At 37.7% G+C, this 22743-nt stretch overlaps 2 protein-coding genes across 2 annotated transcripts; one reads left to right on the forward strand and one right to left on the reverse strand.

Annotated features, from left to right (window-relative positions):
- Nucleotides 1-8386: 8386 nt before the first annotated feature.
- On the reverse strand, nt 8387-9118 carry LOC125491874 (uncharacterized). Its single transcript, XM_048633949.1, has one exon. It carries the CDS (start codon nt 9116-9118, stop codon nt 8387-8389), a length of 732 nt encoding a protein of 243 aa, XP_048489906.1.
- Nucleotides 9119-12311: 3193 nt separating this feature from the next.
- Nucleotides 12312-14689, forward strand: LOC125491875 (secreted RxLR effector protein 161-like). The gene is made up of 2 exons (XM_048633950.1): nt 12312-12371; nt 14360-14689. Exons 1-2 carry the CDS (start codon nt 12312-12314, stop codon nt 14687-14689), a joined length of 390 nt encoding a protein of 129 aa, XP_048489907.1.
- Nucleotides 14690-22743: the final 8054 nt, after the last annotated feature.

The raw sequence follows: 22743 nt of genomic DNA on the forward strand, positions 1-22743 counted from the left end.
GGAGTAGCGGTTTACCCGGGGGACAAAACCGCTACTCCGAGTAGCGGTTTTGTTTGAAGTAAACCGCTACTCCGAGTAGCGGTTTACCTCCGTTAAAACAAAAAAAAAAATTTTTTTCGCGTGCCGTCCTACGTGGACGGTACGCAGGGAAATAAAATTTTTTGTGGCACATTTTGGGAATTAATCCCCTTTTTGGCATTATTGAAGGAAAAAATTCCAAAACCAAAAGCAGTTTCTCATCATTTTCCCCTTCTTCTTTTTCTGCTCTCTCTCTTAGAGGAACACTAATATAATGCAGCAGAGAAAAATACTTAGGAGAGAGAGAGCACGAGTGAATGAAGAGACTGAAGATAGAGAATAATTCCGAAGTGATGTCGAACAATGACAACTCATCGGAGATTGCGAACTTCCGACAGCATTGACGATGTTGAAGATTTTATCTGTGGTAGTTTTCGATTGATGGTAATACTACTTTTAATTTCTTCAATTTCGAGTGTTTTTTTTGCTCTTTTGTTGCAGTAATTTGAAGTGATTTTGGTTTTAATTTGTACGCGAATAAGGGAGAATCGTTGATTTTGTAAGAGAGATTTCAGCAGGTTTTCGTGTTTGTGCGGAGCGAAAATCAAGCCTTTCGCCGGGGAAGATTTGAGGAGGTGATATGAATTTTTTTATTTTATCAAATTCATAGTTATTTTTTTTAACGATTTTTGAATTCTTATCAAAATTCTCGTTTTCTATTTGATTGTATGGAACGAATGAGTTTGAAGATTAGGCTTTAGCTCTTTATATGATATGATTAAAGAATTTTTCAATATAAACAAGGTTTGTCTGGAATTAAAGAAGATTTCAATGAACTTGGACTTGCATGTTTGAAGTTTAGCATCCTGAAGTCATAATATGCATACTCCCTCCACCTAGAAATAATAAGCACATGTATACTATTTCTTTTTTCATGTTGAAATAAGTTGTTTCATTTTCTAATTAAGATAGAAATAGCTGTAATTGGTGTAACTCATATTCGCTCCTAAATGGAGTGCTAAAGAGAGGATTGCAACCACTAACTGTTGCAAAGTTTATCTTATTGAACATTTGATTATCAAGGGTTAATACAGTGTTATATTATTTCCAAAGAGGGAGTATCCTGTATATGTTGAGTTTAACTCAATCTTGAACTTATTTAGAAGTCTTATCTTGCTGCAAATATATTGCATATTTTAGCGTTAAATTTCACTTAGGGTCTGTTGTGTCAACTTATTTTCAGAGTTGTTGACATAAATTAACTGAAGTTCAAGAAATTTAAGAGAAGTTCAAAAAATAAGTTGAATAAAATAGACCCTTAGAAACTATTAGGCAAACGACAATAATCTGTGATACACTTAATCTTCCTCTTTCCCGTTTATATGTCAACACTAATAGCGATATATAGCCTCAATTTCACTGGCACTTGTGTATGTAATGGTTACCCATTTGTGTAAGCTCCTAGTCATGAACTCATGCGCAAAAGGGATTTATGTGAAGCCTTACTCTGATGCATTCTTCTAGTCATGTAATTAGACTATTACGTCATGTGTATGCTCTATTAAGGAGTTAAGTTTCCTGAAGAATAGTGTGAGCAGAACATTTAAGGATTAGACGATACTTAGTTTATTTTTCTCAGAAGAAGTAAGTTGTGCGCTCCTGAACAATAAGCTGCTTCCTTCCCATTTTGATTTCAATTTCTTCAGGGGTAGTCATTATTATACTCTTAACTAGGCTAATGTTATTCTAACATCTTCACTAATGATGGGCATCAGTCAATACCGTATACATCAAGCTGTGTGCTGAACGTGTTTGCAAAGAAATCGTTGTCTATCTTGCATTCATAAATGTATAAAATAACTGGCGCCTCTGATCAAGTAACTGACAACAATTGTTCTAGAAATCTGATTATTCTAGCATGCCAATGCAGACCAATCAAATTAATGGAAGTTTAACTCATCATGATCAGCTAAGTCCATGCACTTTAAACATAGTGGCTTCAGATCAAGCACTTAATTCCAGGTCAAATAGAGTATCTACTCCATGTGAGCCACAAATTCCATCAGAGCTCTTTGCACATTGCATTGCCACACTGCTGATGATTCAAGTAAGCTTTGATAGTTTTCTTTCCACTGGTTAAATTCAGCACATATCGTTGCTTCCAATTTCATGTCTTCAGTTTTCTTATGTTGAACCTTAGGATGTATCAGTGGGCGAAATACTCTATTTTTTATGATTCTTGTTATTGTTATATTTGTTTTTGGGGAGGAGAGAAAAACTGGGTTGGTTTTAGGCGATCTTAATGGGGACCTGACTTCATATATATTGAACCCACTTACCCTCTGTAGTGTAATATCAAACCAAGCAGCTTGCTAAGCTTCTCTAAGGAGGTTTTATAAGATGCTGGCGACCATTAATGACATTTTTTTTCCCCCTTGACAGGTTCTAATCGACAAGCCAATTGGAATTATGCGTTATCTTGGAGTTGCTAAGGGTTTATATGTTGCTCTGCCCTCAGGTTATTATCTGTATATAGTTTTATTGTTTAATCTCGTTTAGTACTTACATATTGCAACTTCAAGCCTAAATTTTAAGTATATTCTAGTTTGGTTTACCTCAAGCATCAGCATAAAAATATCCATGCTAAGCTTTCAATTAGGTTAATTACCTAGCAATCAAGGCCTAAAGCAACACTGGACTGGAAAGGTGTAGACTATAACTTCTATTATATAGTCTCTCTTCCAGCATGCTATTGGTAAAACATCCCATCATTGATCATAATTCCTTTTGCTTCACACTTTTTGTCATGTATGACTTTAATTAGTTTCCTAGTAGTGCATCAAGTGTGTAGAGACATAAGGGAACAACTAAGATCGTCAATTTGAATCATAACCAAAATGAAATAGGGAGAGAATCATTGTAAAAATAGAGTTATTATATTATTTATTACAAGGTAGTAGATAACTTATTTGCTCATAATAGTGATTGTGTATTGTTTGCACCACTTAATTATAAAGTTTCCTTTACTACAAGAGATTCCAGACTAAACCTTGAACTCTTTTAACCTATTTAGCTAGTTTCTAGGCCTATGTCTTGTCCAAGTCCAATGAAAACTATTGTTATGGAATTTGCAATGTAGCTATTGTGATGTTCATCTTTAGGGAACATAACAAGGTTACTGATGGAGATACTAGAAAAAATTGACGTGTGCCTTTTAGGTCCAAGTACATTGGAATGTGCTTGGAGCAGTTCTCATATTGTGACATAATTTGACTCTTAATAGAAGATGTTTGGCATTCTTTTGTTTCTAATAATAGAAGATACTTTTCGATGTACTATTTTTTTTTTTTTTCCTTTTATTTCCAGGTTATTCTCTTCAATTCAACATACTATCTTTATTAATCTATGCAAATCAGCCCTGAGCAAAGTCTGGGTTCTTGAAAGAGATGTAGAGAAAGACCAGACGCTGGTATAGGTACTATGTTCATCACTTTTTTTTACCAACCTACCTTTACATTCGAAAAATGAAATAAATCTAAAATTCTTGGTTGTTTAAACTCCTTGTTCTACAATAGACCACTTTAGATACTTTAAATTTACTGTAATAAGAAATTTTTATGTACACTTGCCCCCACAAATATCGTAGAAGCTTCCATGTTGAATTTAAACATGTCAAAACTTGGATCCCTGGAATTATGCTTGGAGATTTGAACTTCTAAGATCATTGGAGTAATGACAAATTATTTTTCTATTTCTTACTCAGAACTACATACCTCTAAAAGAACAATAAAGAAGATAGATCAGTATGTATGCCTGTGGCTAAAGGTTGAGGGGTAGTTTAGTTAGGAGCCACCTCGTCTCCAATGGCTTAGATCATGAGATCAAACCTGCTGGAGGGTGGGGGGGACTTGATAGAGGTTTAGGGCCCTGATAGAGGACACCAATGATATTATCTTATTAGTTTATTAAAAAAAAGAATGTTTGTGGGCTATGCTAGGAATGTATATTTGCAGCTAGTGAGGCCACTGGATTATCTTTACAAAAAAGCTTCTGGAGAAAGAATGTATGTAGTACGGTAGTACGTTTAGCTTCTTGCCCTTGGTGAGATAATTCAATAAGGTTGATTACTCGTGTCTGTAATGTTTTGGAAGAGTGATTGCTTATCCTCAAGTCTCTTTGAGAGCAATGATAATATAAATGGGGCTGCACGAACAATTTTAAACGAATGGTTAGTGCATCATGTTTCGTTTGAAACTTGAAATGGTTTTATAGGCATGTTCTTTCTTCGGTTCCCTTCTAAGAATTTCTCTTGTACTTCATAATAAAGCATGTTAGATTACTAAAGTAGTTAGTACTTTACTAGCATTTATAAAACTTATAACATGGTGATTTTATGATTTGTTGTTACTTGGATGTTGTGTGAAAAGATGATATTATGGAACAAAGTTAGTAAATTTTAATTTAAAGTAGCATTTTTTGTCCTCTTTGGTTGTATTATATTTTTAATGCATATATCTTATGCTTTTCAGTACTTGGCAGAGCTCATACACACAAGCATAAACAAGCTGTAGGAGAAATTTTGATATAATATAGATTTTTACTCGGAAGTGTAATTGATCTACATCTTTTTTGGTCTTTGAAACTTTTGTGCATATAGTTTGGAATTTTCTTGTTTTACTTGTTACAGAACATTTTGATTGAAATTTTAGGAGCTATATTCTTAAGTTTGTGCACATGAATTGGAAGGAATATGCCTAAGTGCTCTATTATTTTTTATAACTTAATTGAATTTTTGGAATCTTCCAACATTTTTTTTTTTTGGTAAAAATGTAAGAAGTATTATTACTAAATAGCAAGTGAAAACCACCACCAAACATACAGATTACCACAACAGCAAAGACACCCCCAGCACAACCCAACCCCTACAGCAAACAAAAAATTATCCCAAGAGTTACCAGTTCATCTTTGGCAAACTCACAACTACAAACAACATGCAGAAAAACTTAACTAGTTAGCTCAGCAAACCACAGTTTATCACTATCCTTCCAATTGTGACTTAGCTTACTTTTCACTCTAATACAAATATCTAGCTGTATTTTCTTGATTAGCACATCCGGTCTCCAGACAGCAGCTTCCCATAATGAGTTATTTATGGCTCTCCAAATATGGTACACAGTAGCAGCTAAACAAGCATAAGCTACCTGTTGTTGTGTTTTGCTTCGGAATTTTCTCCCCCATTTCCTCCAGTGACTGTAGACACTTTCTTGTGCATTCATCCTCAGGTGTAGCCAGTTCATAATCCCCCTACACACTTCTTTACTGAATTGGCATTGAAAAAATAGGTGGGAGCAAGAATCTTGCCCCTGCTGACATAGGAGACAAGAAGCATCCTGACAAATTCCAGCTTGCTGCAATTTTTCTTTAATTTTAAGTCTTCATAGCATAGTTAGCCATGCTATAAATGAGTGTTTAGGGATGTTGATTGGATTCCAGACCCAATGTTGCCACCTTACATTTCCTTGATCTCCCCTGAGCCAATTGTATCCTTGCTTAACAGTGTACTCTCTGCTGCCATCCATCCAGAGATTATTATGATAAGCAACTTTAAGTTTATCCTTCATCTTGCAAATTACTTTCCAGGACCAGCTAGCAGAGGGAGGAGCCACATAGGTCCACCAATTCTCATTTTTAATATATATACAATGAACCCATTTAATCCACATAGTGGCCTCCTTTTGAGCAATTTGCCAGGTGTACTTTCCAATAGCTGCCATATTCCACAGCTTACAGTCCCTGATTCCCAACCCTACACTTTTCTTAGGTCTACAGACCCAATCCCAGCTAACAAGAGGTGCCTTAGTAAGATAGGCCTTGCCCTCCCATGAGAAAGCTCTACAAAGTTGCATAATCTTCTGCATCACCCCTTTTGGAATTATGAAAACTTGAGCCCAGTAAATGTGGAGATAAAGCAGCACTGAATTTACCAACACATTCCTACCAGCATAGAAGAGATGCCTAGAGGTCTAGCATAATAGCCTATGCAGAATCCTATCAACTAGGATATCACAGTCAACAGTAGTTACTCTTTTAGAAGTTATAGGGACCCCTAGATATCTGAAGGGGAACCTACCCTTCTTAAAGATAGTTACTTGCAAAAGCCTTGTTTGAACTTCTTCAGTGAGGTTCCCAAAGTAGATAACTGACTTGTCATGACTGGCATTCAACCCAGAAGCTTGAGAAAAAGAATTTAGAGCCCTCATCATCAACACAATAGATCTGACCTCTCCTTTACAAAACAACATTAAATCATCAGCAAAAATAAGGTGGGTAAGCTTGAGAGTTTCGCATCTCACATGATACCCAAACCCGGATTTATTGCTCATCTTGTTCATGATTCTAGTGTAGTACTCCATAACCACCACAAACAATAGAGGGGAAAGTGGGTCCCCCTGTCTCAGCCCCTTCTTGCCTTTGAAAAACCCACACAATCCACCATTTATACTAATGGAGTATGAAGGGCTGGTGACAGAAGTCATGATCCACCTCCTGAAAGTCTCAGGAAACTTCAACTTGGTGAGAAGCTCACCTAAGAAGGACCAACTTACAAAATCATAGGCCTTCCTGAGATCTATCTTCAATGTACATCTAGGGGGTTCACTCTTCCTTTTATAGTGGCCCAAGATATCTTGACAAATCAAGATATTATGCATGATGCTTCTATTGGCAATAAAAGCACTTTGAACCTGATCCACTATACAAGCTAATACCAGATTTAATCTGGAGCATAACATTTTGGATATTACCTTATACAGTACATTGCAGCATGCTATGGGTCGAAATGGACTCACATCTTCAGGTTGATCCACTTTAGGGATTAAGCAAAGTGTAGTTGCATTAATCTGTTTGAGTAGTCTACCAGTATGAAAGAAGTCAAGGACAACATCCACAATCTCTTGGCCTACACCAGGCCAGCTTTTTTTTAAAAAGCCACTGGAATAGCCATCAGGACCTGCTGCTTTCCCTTCATCAATATCAAAGAGAGCCTCCTTAACATCAGTACCAGTGAAGGGAGCACATAAATCTTGTTGTTGCTGGTTGCTAATCACTTCACCTTCAGCAATAATAGAGTTACTAACTTTATTGTTAGCTTCACTTTTAGAGCCTAACAACTTTTCATAGTAGTTTAGAAAAGATGCTTCAATATCATCTGGTTTTTCTTTCCAACTACCAGAGGAATCCTTTATCCTATACACATGATTTTGCTGTCTTCTCTTCCTCAAACAAGCATGAAAGTAAGCAGAATTTTCATCTCCCCCCTTTATCCAACTATTCTTCACCTTCTGTTTTAGGAGACTAAGTCTAGCCTTTGTCACTCTATCATACTCCTGTCTGGCAACTTTCTCTTGACTATGCAGTTCAGCATCCAAAGGTTGAGAGTAAATGGCATGCTGGATATCAGTCAACCTAGTAAGAGCCACCTGAGCCTCCTTATCAATATTTCCAAACTTAGCATGACGCAAAGCTTTCAAGCATGGTTTCAACCTTTTCAATTTTTTAACCACCTTATACATTGCCACTCCTTGCACATTATCTTGCCAACAGTCAGCCACAATTCTCAGGAACTCCTCATTATCAGACCACATATTGCAATATTTAAATTGTGAAGCTTTGCGAGTCACTGTTGCATCTAATCTTATCACCATTGAGCAATGATCTGAGATACCCTTAGGGATAATAATTCCATTAGCAGCCCTAAACACTTCAAACCATTCTCCATTAGCCAGCACTCTGTCAATTCTTGAGAAAACCCTGCTCTCTCCCTCCTGCTTGTTAGACCAGGTGAAGAAAGGCCCACTGGAAGGATGATCCTGCAGCATACACATTCTTACACAATTTCTAAATCCATCCACCTCCTCCAGAGTAACTTGAGACCCAATTCTCTCTCCAAGATTCAAAACATTATTAAAGTCCCCTATGACTAGCCAAGCTCCTTTAATGTGTCAACTAATCTGCATCAAATCCACCCATAACCTACCTCTCTCCTCCACATCATTCAAACCATACACCATTGAAGCAGAAAACGGTTTGCCAGTATGTTTATGAATAACCTCACATTGAATGACTTGATCCCCAGTATAAGTACTGATAATTAGTGATAACAGACCACCCACTCCCAAGATTAGGGAACACCTTATGAAAATTTCCTGCCCTCACCCTAGTTTCCGACAACCCAAATAGCCCTAGTTGATAGTGACTTAAAAACCATTCAACATCACTTTGTTTTTGAGGGCTATTAAGGCCTCGGATATTCCAACACCCCCACACTATCCATTAGGGGGCTGAATCATTCCTTCCCCCTGCTTCTTGTTTACATTCCCTGGATTATCAATCTGTCCTTCCCCTTGCTGTTGAGGGACTTACTCCTGATCTTCAGCTTGTATTTCTGCACACCACCTCCAGCTTCCCCTTCTACAGCTGAAATAGCAACCATGTCCCCTGGTTCCTCAACATTGTCCAATATAACAATATCTTCACCTCTAGGACCAGATATGCTTGCCCCTCCTGCAGTTTCAAGTGGAACAACCTTCTTCTTCACCACCCATTGCTTACTAGGTTTCACTTTTTTCAGAGCTAGCTCATATTTCTTTTGCCTGCATTGCTCCCCTGTATGCCCAATACCCTTACAATCCTCACATTGTATTGGTTTACAGTCATATACAACCCTCTTGCTTACTTTGATACTCTTTTCATTAGTAAACCACACTTCATCTGGCATAGGTTTACTAATGTTAACCTCAACCAGCACTCTAGCATACTCCAGTAAGTCCTTTTGAGTCGTAGCTCTGTCAGATCTAATAGGTTTACCTATTAAGCTAGCAATCTTATTGAGAGCCACCTGACCCCAGTACTTGAGAGGTAATGTAGGCAACCGGATCCAAGTAGGCACCAAAGTCACTGTCTCCTTCAATAGGTCTAAATCTGCAGACCATTCCTTCATAATCACCGGTTTATGATCATACAAAATAGGTCCAGCTTTCATGGCCAACTTCCTACCCTCCACCGTTCGAAAACGAACAACAAAAACTCCATTCAATCCCATAGCTATTCTATCAATACCAAACTTCCCCCAAACACGTCTAACGAACCCATTTACAATCCTAAAAGGCAACTTCATCCCCAAAATATAACAAACAATCGCTGATTCCTAGAATATAATTTCATCCTTCACATCCTCCTCAGAAATCACCACATCATCAACAGATTCAGAATTAACATTGGCATTATTAGGTAAAGTAAGATCAATACCTTCCTCCCTAATTGTTTCAAATTAATTTTGGCGCCAAGAGTTGTTACCTGGGTTGCCTGAGTTGCTGACCAGTTGCTGCGTAGGATGAGGTGAAGGATTCACCATATTGCCTTAATTTGATATCACCAGAGTTCTAATTGAAGTAATCCATGTCTCCAGTTATATTGATATGCATATATATGATTTTGTAGTGAATGATATTGGATGAATGAAAAGGTATTCTACTTATAAAGTTATATGAATTATCTCAATACAAGTACGTAGATGTTCTATATACTTTTGTAAATTACTTATAGATTATGAAAGACACGCATGGAGCAGGTGAAATGGATTGGAGAAGCGTACAATAGTATTGAAATATTTTTTTATTTTTTTTTAAAAAAAAAGGTTAAAGAGACCACCTTTTCCTTTCAGGTGGTATTTTCAGGAATGATTAAAAAGACCACCTATATATTAAAAATGATTTCTTTGTAAGATAAAAAAGACCACCTATCTGTAAAATGTGGTGCCTTATCCTTCTTTTTTTTCCCTATTTAAACTCATAAATAACCACTTATTATAAGGAAGTGGTCTCTTCTATCAAATTAAGAAACCACCTGTAATAAGTGGTTATTTATCCTGAGAGACCTATGAGCTGAAGATCACCTCTCATGTGGTCTCTAAATGAGATTTTAGGGGGTCTCTTTAGGCTCTTTTGTAGTAGTGTAGCCTGCAAGGAATTGAGGGTCGACGTTCTAGGACTTCGCTGCATATTGTATGAAAAAATGAACACAGTTCTGTAATGGTGTGCCTCACATGCTTTGGAAGTATCCCACGAATTGCAATCGTAAGAATACTTGCATCATGACATGACAATCGTGAGATTTCATACTCGATAACTTGAACTCACCATTTAAGGTAACAAAGCGTTCATATTCGATGAGTAGCAGTGGACCTTAATGCCATACAATGACTCGCAAAAAATCCGTTTCTCTGCACGCGACATGTGTAGCAAGCTGGTGGCAAATAATTCGTCTCCGAATCCTCCACCTTTTTACTTTTATGAGTTTCATCATCAACCCTTTCCTCCTACTTTCTTCTTCCTTCCGTCCCTTTTCTGAGCCCATAACTCTGGTCGAAGCCCCTGTTTTCCAAGTAAAGTCGTGATGCCTTAACATCTTTTGTCTTGCCCGAAATTTCATAAGTGTCCGAGAATAGCTTCACAAACATTCTTCTCTATGTGCATGACATCCAAACAATGTCTGACCTTTAGATCTTTCCAATATGGGAGTTTCCAAAAAATGGACTTTTTTCCATAATCTTGTAGGTCGATCAACCTCACTAGCAGGTTTACCAAAGACTGTTTCAATGCCCTTCACCTGATTATAAACTTCAGTACCAGTTAATGGTCTATGAGCAACTTCTTCTTCAACCGTCCCATCGAATGCCTTCTTCTTAAACCGATAGGGATGGTCGCGGCTGAGGAGCCTTGTGTGCGATATACACATGTTTGAGCCCTTAAGGTGTGTAGATTTCATGTCATCTAAAAAATCGGGAAGGTTGTTTTCCTTTACTCTTATACCCAATAAGTTGGATAATCGTTCATAGTACAAAAAAGCAGGCACGCAGAGTGAACATCTCATTAGCATACGCATCAAAACTAACACTCCTTCGTTCCACATCTTCTGTAAATCTTCAACAAGCGGCTGGAGTATACATCTATGTCATTTCCAGGTTGTTTGGCCCGATATAAGAAGCGACAGCATCATGTACTTACGTTTCATGCACAACCAAGGAGGCAAGTTATAAACCACTAAAACTACTGGCCATGTACTATGCTGCGAACTGAGATGGCCAAAAGGGTTCATGCCATCTGTACATAATCCAAGCCTCAGATACCTATCCTCATTACCAAATGCCTTATACACCCTGTTGATAGTTTTCCACTCAGGCGAATCAGCGGAATTCTTGAGCAAACCGTCTTTCTTCCTACGATCTGCATGCCACCTCAAATTCTTCGCATCTCCTTTAATTAAGAACATGCGCTCAAATTTAGGTATTATGGGTAGATACCACAACACTTTAGTTGGCGGTCCTTCACTACCTCCAGCTCCTTCACGCTTGTACCTCGACAATCCACAACGTGGACACTCATGTAAATGCTCATACTCATTACGATAAAGCACACAATCGTTAGGACAAGCATGTATCCGCTCGTACTCTAAACGGAAAGGACACATCACCTTCTTCGCATAATAGTACGACTTTGGCAGTTCATTTCCATCAGGGAGCATATCAGCTAAAACATCCAACAACAATGTGAAACTAGAGCTTCCTATATACCTCCCCTGCTCACCATGCCAAACCCATACGTGGTATTGAGGCCTAAACCCACGGCGAAGGACATGCTCCCTAACCACATGTATACTACTATCCTTGCTCACATTTCTACAATCGACACAAGGACAATAAAAGTTGATTGCTCCAGAGGATGTTTGATATTCTATGTAGTTGTACAGAATTCCGAGACCCTTTTCACAAACTCAATCGATTCACGACTACCATACATCCAAGTACGATCCATCTCATTCAAAAAGACCACCTCTAATAATTAAACACAACCATTCATTATAATGCATCAATTATTATTTAAGTACATACAAACACATATTCAAATCACACGTATAGAACAAGCTAAGATAGTGACATGTTCAATTGTATGCATGCAGCCGAAGGTTCTTATCACTCCAACCTAACCCATTCTTGGAGGTCTAATCTCACTAGTGAATATATGCCAACTTTTCAAATTTAAGGAAAATCCGGCAGCATTTCCCTACAGTTCTCCAAGTACACAGTGTAATCTCACTAGGATAGATATGCTTCCTTCAAGTTCAGATCTGTTGATGCTGGTAGACTTGCTCCTGCTAGACACATCATTAAGATGAATCAACATAATAATACTGATAAGCAAATCATTATGTGTTCCTTAAGAAGCAAAGAAATAAAGATGAAGGATTTGCACATGCAAAGCTTTAGGGGGCGTTTGGTTGTGGGGCTTCAAGAAAGGGTAAGGGAAACAAGTCTCTTGATTCCCTTTGTTGATGTTTGTTGGGTCCTTTTAATCATTCTCTTTACCCCTTCCTTCCCCCGAAGTCCTCTACATCCATTCCCCACACGCTCCTAAGGTTTCACTTACCCTTTCCCTCATGCTACTCTATGGTCATCTTGACTCATTATTGACCACCACTCAAGCCACCACAACCACCACTCATGCCACTGAACCACCACTGCAGCCACCCTGCGACACATCAAACCCGACCACCACCCAACCACCCTACGACATATCGAACCACCATGAAACCAACACCCACCACCATCCAACCACCGCATGAAAAAACCCAACCCCCACGAAACTAACACCCACTGCCATCCAACCACCACAAAAAACACCCAGCCACCGCAAAACTAACACCCACCATCATCCATCCACCACACGAAATCAACTACCCACCACAAAACCAACACTTACCACCACCCAATGACCCCATGACATACCAAACCACCACGAAACCAACCCCATTCACCACGTAACCACCTCGCTGAACATTCAACCATCACAAAATCAACACCTACGACCCCCTGGCTCCCCACAAAACCACCAGACACCCGAAACCAAAATCAAACCACCACCCCACCACCATCACAACCGCAAAACCGCATACCTAGAAAACCCAAAAATGAAAAAAAAAAACAGAGTAAAAAAAATTTACCTTTTGATTTCTTTAATTATGGTTTTATTTGGTTAAATTCGGCCATGAAAACTTCAGATCTGAAATTTTTATGGTCGAATTTGACCTTTAAAACGTAAGATTTGAGTTTTTATGGTGGTGGAAAAATGAGACGGCAAAAGGGCACCGGCGGCAGCAACAAAAGAGAGACGTTGATGGCAGCAAAGAGGGGGCAGCGCGCCGGCGAGATACCGGCAGCGGGAGGTGGTAGCGGCGACGAGGTGGTGGCAGTGGTTATTGGGAGAGAGAGTGTGTGTATGTATGTTAATAGTGAGAGGAGAGAGATATATTAATACTAACCAAACAACTCTTTTAATCAAAGGGTTTACCTTTCCATTCTCCTTGTCTCTCTTTCTTGAACCATTTCCCTTTCCCCGTCCTAAACCAAACGCCCCCTTAGTTCTTTCTTTTATGGTCTAAAAATTTTTGTCTTAGTAGTGAGACATCATGTTTGACTTATCTGTGAAGGTCAATGTTTTAAGGGGATGTATATGTTGACCAATTAATTCCCTATGAGTCCATTTTGTGGTATTATTTTGAATTATCTGAAAAAATAAGACCGACTGCAAGCAGACACATATTGATCACAACTGTAAAAGATCTTGCTAACTCGTGCAACCGTCAACTTTAAATTCAAGCTTGTTTTTGAGAGTTTTAAGGTTTGCACCCTGCTAATGACTTCATCTAGAATGATGACGTCAAACACGAACATACGTTTTCGTGTGCAGAAAGAAGCGAAAACAGGAATGAGAAGGAGGAAATTAAAATAAGAAAATTTGTGATGATAATATTGGGTGCGATCCTCTATTGTAAGGAAAACATTAGCAGACCCTAGGTTTTCCTTATAAAGAATGCAGAATATACCCCGACTCTTTAACCCAAAAAATATATATGCTAATGTTTTAATTAAGGAAAAATAAGTGGTAAAAAAAGAACCAATTTTTAGAAGGAATCAATTTTTTTAAAAAAATATATTTAAAAACCAAAATAACCACTTGATAGGAATAAGAGGTTTCTTTCATATTTGAAATTTCTGAAGAGGTGCAAAAATACCATCTTTTGAAAAAGTGGTCTATACTATCATAGTATAAGAGACCTCTTCTCTAACAAATTAGGTGTGTTTTGCTAAAGAATCACCTATGTCATCAATGAGGTCTCTTATGGGTGATTCCTTAGCACGTATTTGTAATAGTGTAGGCCAAATCTTGCAATTGCAGTCAATGTGGTTAGTAGGTTCATGAGTGATCCTGGTAAGGAGCATTGGCAGGCAGTCAAGAGGATCTTTCGGTATCTTAGTGGTACGTCATATATTGGTATCATCTATGGAGGTGATATCGCATGTTTAGTTGCGGAATATTCTGATTCTGATTATGCTGGAGATGTGGATGGTAGAAGATCTATGATTGGTTATGTGTTCACTCTTGGTGATTCTGTGGTAAGTTGGAAAGCAACTTTGCAGCCTACGGTAACTTTGTCTACTACTGAGGCAAAGTATATGGCCTTGACGGAAGCAACTAAGGAGGGAATCTGCTTAAAGAGGTTAATTAGTGATTTGGGTCTACATCATGATAAGGCAACAATGTATTCCGACAGCTAAAGTGCGATATGTTTGGCCAAGGATCAAGTCCATCATCAGAGGACTAAACACATTGATGTCAAGTATCATTTTCTGAGAAGTGAAACAAGGATTAAGGTGAAGAAGGTAGGAACAGCTGATAATCCTGCTGATATGTTCACCAAGCCGGTTCCGCAGAGTAAGTTTCAGCATTGTTTGGAATTACTCAATATTCGTGATTGTTAGTTGCCCTCTTGGGGTAATTTTGGAGTCCTTAGGGACTAATCTGCTCTGGTTGTCTTTTGGGACAAATCTGGTGTAGGGAGTTTATGGGCGTTGTGATCAATGCATCTAGCTTTCTGGCTATTGTGAGAGGATTCAAGTCAAGTTGGAGATTTGTAAGAATAGTGCCTTGAATGTGTTTGTCAAAATGCGTCAAAGCGGTGTTTTGGGGTACCGCCCGATCGGGACGGGCGAGACCGCCCAATCGGGACCGGGACAAAGCTGAGGAAGCGTAGTAATTGGAGATGGTCCGATGTCATCGGGCAGGGGAGCCCAATCAGGCGAAATCACCGAATTATGACAGGGCGAGTTTCGCCCGACCGGGCGCGCAACAAAACATGGGAGTATTAATTATCGCCTGATCGGGCGGATGTCGCCCGACCCGATCGGACGGGTGCGCGGTTTTTTCGGTAGACGCGTTTTTACACGCGGAGTATAAATAGGTTATTATACCTAATTGTTTAGACTACGAATTTAGTCTAATTCCCTTTGTAATCTGGTTTTCCTCATATTAATAAAATATTCTCTCTCTACCGTGGACATAGCCAAATCGGTGAACCACGTAAGTTTGTTGTCTATTTTTCATTATTTTGCATTCTTTATTTGTTTCTTTTTCACATTATTTATAACGGTGGGGGATTACTTACTTATAGAGTGTGCTTTCCCCAATCATTTTGAATTATGAAGAATCTATTTAAATAGGTTCTACCTGAATCGTTATGTAGGAAATGAAACAATTCAACAAAGCTGTCAGGGACTTGATTGGTCGCCTATAGAAAATTGATGGTGACAATTATTTCAAGGTGTAGACAATGATCATGCCTCTTAGTTGATTGTCTTAACAGTTTCTTCTAGTCGTATTAATTATAGCCAAATACTCAAATGTCAGACTTTTAATGTTGTCAGCAAATTTGTCATTGTTTTACAAACTCTAAACCGTATGTTCATCATAAATGTTGGTTCGAGATTTAGACTTATGTGGAATACTGTCAAGAGTTTCCTTGACCCGAAGACCACAACAACGATTACAGTTCTTGGTAACAAGTATCAGAGCAAGTTACTTGAAATAATAGATGCTAGGCAAGTCTTTGATGTCTGCTTGCCCTAAAATTAATAGAGAAGTGGGAAATTTATGTATCTAACTATTTATGCTTCAATTGAGCATAATATGCTTAATAAAATGAGTAGTTATATATATTAGCCAAAATTGTCAACAACTACCTAATATATATCACTTTTCATAAACAACTACCTAATATAAACTTGTTTTTATACAACTACCTAAGTTAACAATTCCGTCAACGCAACACTACCAAAGACGTTAACTGTTGAAATTTCCGTCACATCCCAAACCCTAACCCACCCAGCCCCGTCCCAGGCCCAACCCCCCACCCCAGTCCCACCCCTCTCCCACCCCTCCCCCTCCCCCTCCCCATCTCCGTTCACCGTCGCATCACCTGTCGGATTTTCACGCAATGGGTGGGTGAACGAAGAGGGGGTGTGTCAGATTTTCGCGCACAGCATGGGTCGGATTTTCGCGCACAGCATGGGTCGGATTTTCGCGCAGGGGGTGGGGGAATCGACGGTGAGCGAAGAGGGGGAGGGTCAGATTTTTGCATAGGGGGTGGGGGAGGCTGGCAGTGAACGAAGAGGGGGACGGGGGAATCGACGAAGAACGAAGAAGGGTGGTGGAATCAACGGTGAACGAATGCGCAGGGGATGGGGGAGGCCGACGGTGAATGCACAGGTAGGGGATAGGGGAGGCCGGCGATGAAAGGACGCGCAGGGCGTGGGGGAGGCCGCGGTGATCGGAGGGGTGTTGCGGCTAGGGTGGAGGGGAAGGGTGGGGGCTGTCAAGGAGTTAGGGTTAGGGTAAAGGGGGTTTAGGGTGGGCCCATGTGACGGAAATTTCAAAATTAACGTCTTTGGTAGTGTTGCGTTGACGGAATTGTTAACTTAGGTAGTTGTATAAAAAAAAGTTTATATTAGGTAGTTGTTTATGAAAAGTGATATATATTAGGTAGTTGTTGACAATTTTGGCTATATATTATTGATTTTGTATTGATTAATAATGAAAAAATTCCCAAAAGAAGGATTTTTTGGGTGTTTCTCTAATCCGGGTTTCCTTCAAAACCGGATCACTTAATAATTTATTGATACAGTTTTGGACCGGATCAATAAATAATTTTAATCTGCTGCGAGCCCACCCGATGCGGACCAAAATCAAATCAGTAACCCGGTTTTGACCGCATCGAATGGGCTTTTTTCCACTAGTGAATAACCCAACTGAAAAGGTATATAATTATCAAAAAATAAGTAATTAGACTAGATGGTTAATTCAAAATTTAACCAAAATAATACAATATATCCTATATGAACACCAGTGTCTTAGAAAAGAACATGTATTACTAATTAAACACTATTGAGTTCATTGAGAAGATATTCTTTCTTCTGAACTTCCTTCCATTTTCGATTGATTTGATTTGTGAGATCTCGACACCAGAACGTATCATTAGTTGTCTTTGAACTAGTCAAATTGCACTGATACAAGAAAGGAAAGAGGGGTAATTAAAATAAATTTTTCAAGTTTATAATATAATGAACATAATCTTTGAAACATAAAATGAACACATTCTAATACTACAATGAGCATGCTCCCACGCACAGTAAATACATTAGAAAATGTAACGAGCATTTAACTAAAATGAACATGTTAGTAATTAATACAATGAACATCAACCTAAAAATATGCACTTTGTATTTATAAATAGTAAAAAAAAATATCATATAATCATACAAAGAACATTTGAATAAATATTACACATTTATAGACAAATATATGATAATCAACCTTCATTAATTCATATCATTTTATTGAATATATAACAAACACATATTTAACAAATGACTAAAATGCAATAAACATGTGGCCAACATGTTCAGTGAATATATGCTAATAGGACAATGAACATATGCCATAATTCATGTTATTAACAACTAATATGTGCTAAGCACACGATGAGCAATCGTACCTAACATATGAGAAAACACATAATAAACAAATGGCTAAAAATAATCAAAATATGACTGACATGAATTCAATGAGTATATTATAATATTACAACGAACATATATTTACAGTACAGTGAACATTACCTATTTTTTTTTTTCTAGGTGTTGAACTCGTTCATCTTTGTTCATTAGCTCTCTCTTTTGTTCATTCGGATATCAATTGCAAGCTTGTTTTCATTTTTTCACAAACCACTATCAATATTTTCACTGTAAAAAAGAAGGGAAAAAAAAAAGAAATGAAAGTGCAAAATGTAAAAAAAATGTTCTCTTTTTTTATCAAATGCATAGATCTAATACCTTATGTTGTTGATTTTACTTTGCATTTCGTGTGTTCATCTTCATGTACGTGCAAAAAAAATGATGAATTTGAAGAGTGTGATGAGAGAGGTTAGAGAGAAGGTAGAGAGACATTGGAGGATTTGGAGAGAAGAGAGAAGAGAGAGAAAGTCTCTGAAAATTTGTGTAGGAAAATAAAATTAGTGAAATCAGAAAAAAGGTTTTATGTTTTTCGGTGCTCGTTGGAGATCTATAGATGTTCTTTTCGTGTGTTTTTCGTTTAATAAACCTGCGCTTTATGCTATTTGTTGCTACGTTGGGGATGGTGTGCACCATCCTGTAGCAAAACTCGTGCGCACGATCAACCAACTGCATAATTTCTTCTTATAGCTTCCCCTCCATCCGTTTTTTCTTAGCAAGATGGGAGGATATTTGATGTACATTCCCTACAAGAGTCCGAATTTTGTGGTGATTACAAGTTTCAAGGTAAATGGGCTATTTTTTCTTAACTACGATGCAGAGGGGGATCCAGGATTTTGAGTGAGTGGTAGCATAAATTTACGGGTATCGATTAAAAAACTCCATAAAGTATTTTTTTGGTCTATATAGGAAGTAGTTTTCCTAACAAGCTAGTTTCTTCAAGAATTTGTAATTTCGTAGGAAATGTATAATTTTGATTTTAACTTACCATGGATATTTCCCCTTAATACCTAAAGCGATCTAGGGAATCAAATTTCTCCACTTTGTTGGAAGTTTTTCCCTATTTTTTCTAATTGAACAACTCTATTACCTTCTTCTACCTCCTAGAAAAATCAATTACCATGCTTTCTTTAACTGGGTAAACATTACCTAAATTTGTAAAGTTACAAAACTGTCTCCAGTTTAATTTTATATCGATTCCGGAAAACTTCAAATATGCCTCTTTATTTATGTTCGTTTCATTATTCATAAATATATATTGATTATTATTATATCTAATTAGAGTCTTATATAACAAACACATATTTAAATTGTTGTTTCTCAATTGCTAATTTATACCTAACACAAATACACAATTTTTTTCTAATTTACAACATCACGATTCTTGCCCATTAGGCCATTAATCCACACGTTTTGGTTATTTTTTCTCTTTGTCCGAATGCAAGATCATTATTTTTTTTTCTCAAAAACTAATATACTCTTTAAATTAATTGCCTTCTTCTTCTAAAAAAATAAAATAAATTTACCTTCTAGAAATTATAATGGTATTCAACAATACGTTTGTCAATCCAATTTTTATTTTGATGGGAAAGATTTTCTTTTTCGTAGCTTATGCTTATCTCAAGCTTATTGCATGTCCATGGTATTACTTTTAGATTTTCTAAAAATATGATTATAAGTAGACTATATTGATATGTGTTAAATTTTTTTTTTGGTGATTAAAGAGGGGATAAAAACCCTAAACCAACGCAGAGAAACATAACAGGAAAAACTAAAACAAAGCAATTAAAGCAAACTAAAATAAACTACTCAAACCTCCCACAACTGGTACTTCCTACTCTAGCCAGAACTAAGAGGACACTATACTTTTTTGTATTTCTAATTCGTTTGTATATATCTCTTTCCTGTTAATCCCTCATCTGTTTCTATCTTACATTTTCTTCACTTTGAAGCTTTAATGGAGCCTTTCTTCATAATTTAACAACTTCAATACCCATTTCTTCTCATTTTATTTCTTTGTCCCTATGTTTTCAGTCCAATTTATTAACTTTTTTTGCCTGAGATTTATTGTTTTATTCATGTATTATATGTTTTAGTCTCCTCTTTTATTTTGGGAAAATTTGTAATCTTTCACTGAAATTAGTATCTTCATTTTTCTTGATTTGTTTGAATTGAAATTGAAGTGAGAACAATCGATGCATTTTATGACATATTATTGTATCAACTGGAGGATTGATAAGACATTATCTAAGGAGTGACTCGTTAGGGTTAAGAGGGTTGAGGAGAGAAAGGCAAGGAAGAAGCCTCCATGGAGTTCAAAAACCCTTACTTATTTCTTTCTTCTTTTTTTTTTCTAAGTTAAGTGATTTTTTTTATTTCAACCCTCCATGCTACTGTCAGACCCTTATCTACTTCAACCCTCCATTGCTATTGTCAGACCCCCACTATCATTCATTTCTTTTTCCATGTTATCATAGCTGATTATGTAAGAATCCATACGTTTAGACTTCATATTTCCCAAACTAATTTGGAGCAAGAGAGCAATAACAACTAGATAATAATTTTTGTTAGAGATACATTAGGCATCTTGAGATAAATATTCTTGTATATTTTCTTTCCTATCTTTTACGGAAGTTAATTATCTTCCTTGATTGCCTCCCCATTGAGGATTCTTGTGTAATATGTTACATGATTGTGAATAAGAATGATCTAAGCTTTTTTTTTTTTGCCTATTTTCAACTTTGTCATGGTATCAAGAGCAGGTTAACAAAACCACATAAAAATTCCATTTTTTTTTTCCGCCATGGCAGGCGACAAGACTCCTCCACCACCGGCCAAAATTAATACTTCTTCCACTTTTTTCCTTGGACAACAAGATCGTCATGGTGATTTTATCACCCCCACTCGTCTCACTCACGAAAACTATGCGGATTCGGCTGCGAATATTCAACTCACGTTGGTGGCTCAACGCATGTTTTCCTTTGTTGATAGTACTATTACTTCTCCGACTCCTCCATGTACCGAGTCCGACAGGCTAACCATCAATGCCTGTTTTATCCTGGATCACAAATACAATTACACCCGAGGTATAAAGTACTTTAACTAAATATCGTGACGCTAGTAGACTATGGGATCATTTAAAAAATCGTTTTCTTTTGCCAATGGACCTAGAATTTAACAAATTAAATCTTCAATTACTCCTTAGGAACAAATCAAAACCATGCCTGCTTCTACCTACAATGGAAAACCGAATGCTTTGTGGGAGGAACTTTCTCTTATTGAGCCATCTGTTCGATATTCTTGTTGTTCCAAATGCACTATGTTAGATTTCTATTCTTAACGTCGTGAGACTACAAAATTGAAAGAGTTTTGAATTGGTCGTTATTCTGAATTTTATACTCAATTGCGGACGAATAGTTTGTCCTCTGATCCCTTACCCACGCTGGACCATGCGTAACATCTTGTTGTGCAAGACGACAATGTTCATCTCTCTCATACTCCTCTTGCGGACCCTCTTGGTCCCACCAAAGTGCTCGATTTCACTATTCGGGCTCCAGGCCCTGCTGGGCAAGGCTCGTCCTCCTTGGGTTCTCTGTTGGTGTGTGGCAAGTGCCACAAAATTGGTCATGACTCGGCCACTTGTTGGGCTCATCTAACATGCTCTCACTGTCACAAAAAAGGACATGGCATCGCCTACTGTTATGACCTTCACTGTTACCTTAAGAAAAACAAAGGGTGCACCAGTCGTAGCCACGCGCCATCTGCAACACGCGCCAATGTTGCCACTAGCACCTTTGAGGGCCCCGTGGGTTCTTCGACTATTTCCGGCAATAGCAACCCCCCTTCTTCTCTCGCCACTTTCGAGCAATGGAAGGCATTAATATGCTTATTTGGTAATGCAAATGTTCTTGTGAACCGTTTGAGTGGTAAGAGGAATAAAAAATTATGGATTATTGATACAATTGCCACATATCATGTTACTGGTGTTCATTCTTGGTTGCTTGATACTAAAGCATTTGATTTTCCGATTGGTCTTCCCAACGGTGCCACGGTTCTTTCCACTATGGTGGCATTGGTTTGTTTATCGTCTACTATCACTCTTAAGAACGTTCTTTATGTTCCTATTTTGAGCTGCAATTTACTTTATGTTTCTCAACTTATGGTGGCCTTGTGTTGTCCAATTTACTGATTCTATTTGTGTTCTTCAGGACCCCATGAAGGAACAGTTTGGAATCAGGAGAAGGAAGGCCAAACTCTACTACTTTGCTGGGAATGATACTATTCATCATGTTATTGTTTCTTCTACCTCTTCAGTTCTGGAATTGTGGCATCAACGTTTAAGTCATTTTTTTTAGTAAATTGTAAAACTACTCCCCCCCCCCCTTTGCAATCATAAGGGTAGTTTGGATCCTAATTATGAGATTTTCTTTCGTTCTAATCATTCTCGCACTAAATTTCCTTCTACTGATAATAAGACTTCTCGAGTTTTTGAGAAAATTCATTGTGATTTCTGGGACCCTTATCATCATGTTTCTTTTAGTGCTGCTCGTTATTTCTTAACTATTGTGGATGATTTTTCTAGAGTCGTATGGACATATCTTTTGGTTGATAAATTATAAGTTTTCTCTATGTTCATATCTTTTGTGGCAATGGTTCAACGTCAATTCTCTCAAACCATTAAAATTATTCAAAGTGATAATGGCACTAAATTTCAATGTTTACTTGGTTACTTTGCTGCTTCTAGCATCTTATTTAGATATCCATGT

Source organism: Beta vulgaris, chromosome 7, assembly GCF_026745355.1.
Source record: "Beta vulgaris subsp. vulgaris cultivar EL10 chromosome 7, EL10.2, whole genome shotgun sequence".
Lineage (NCBI taxonomy): Eukaryota > Viridiplantae > Streptophyta > Magnoliopsida > Caryophyllales > Amaranthaceae > Beta > Beta vulgaris.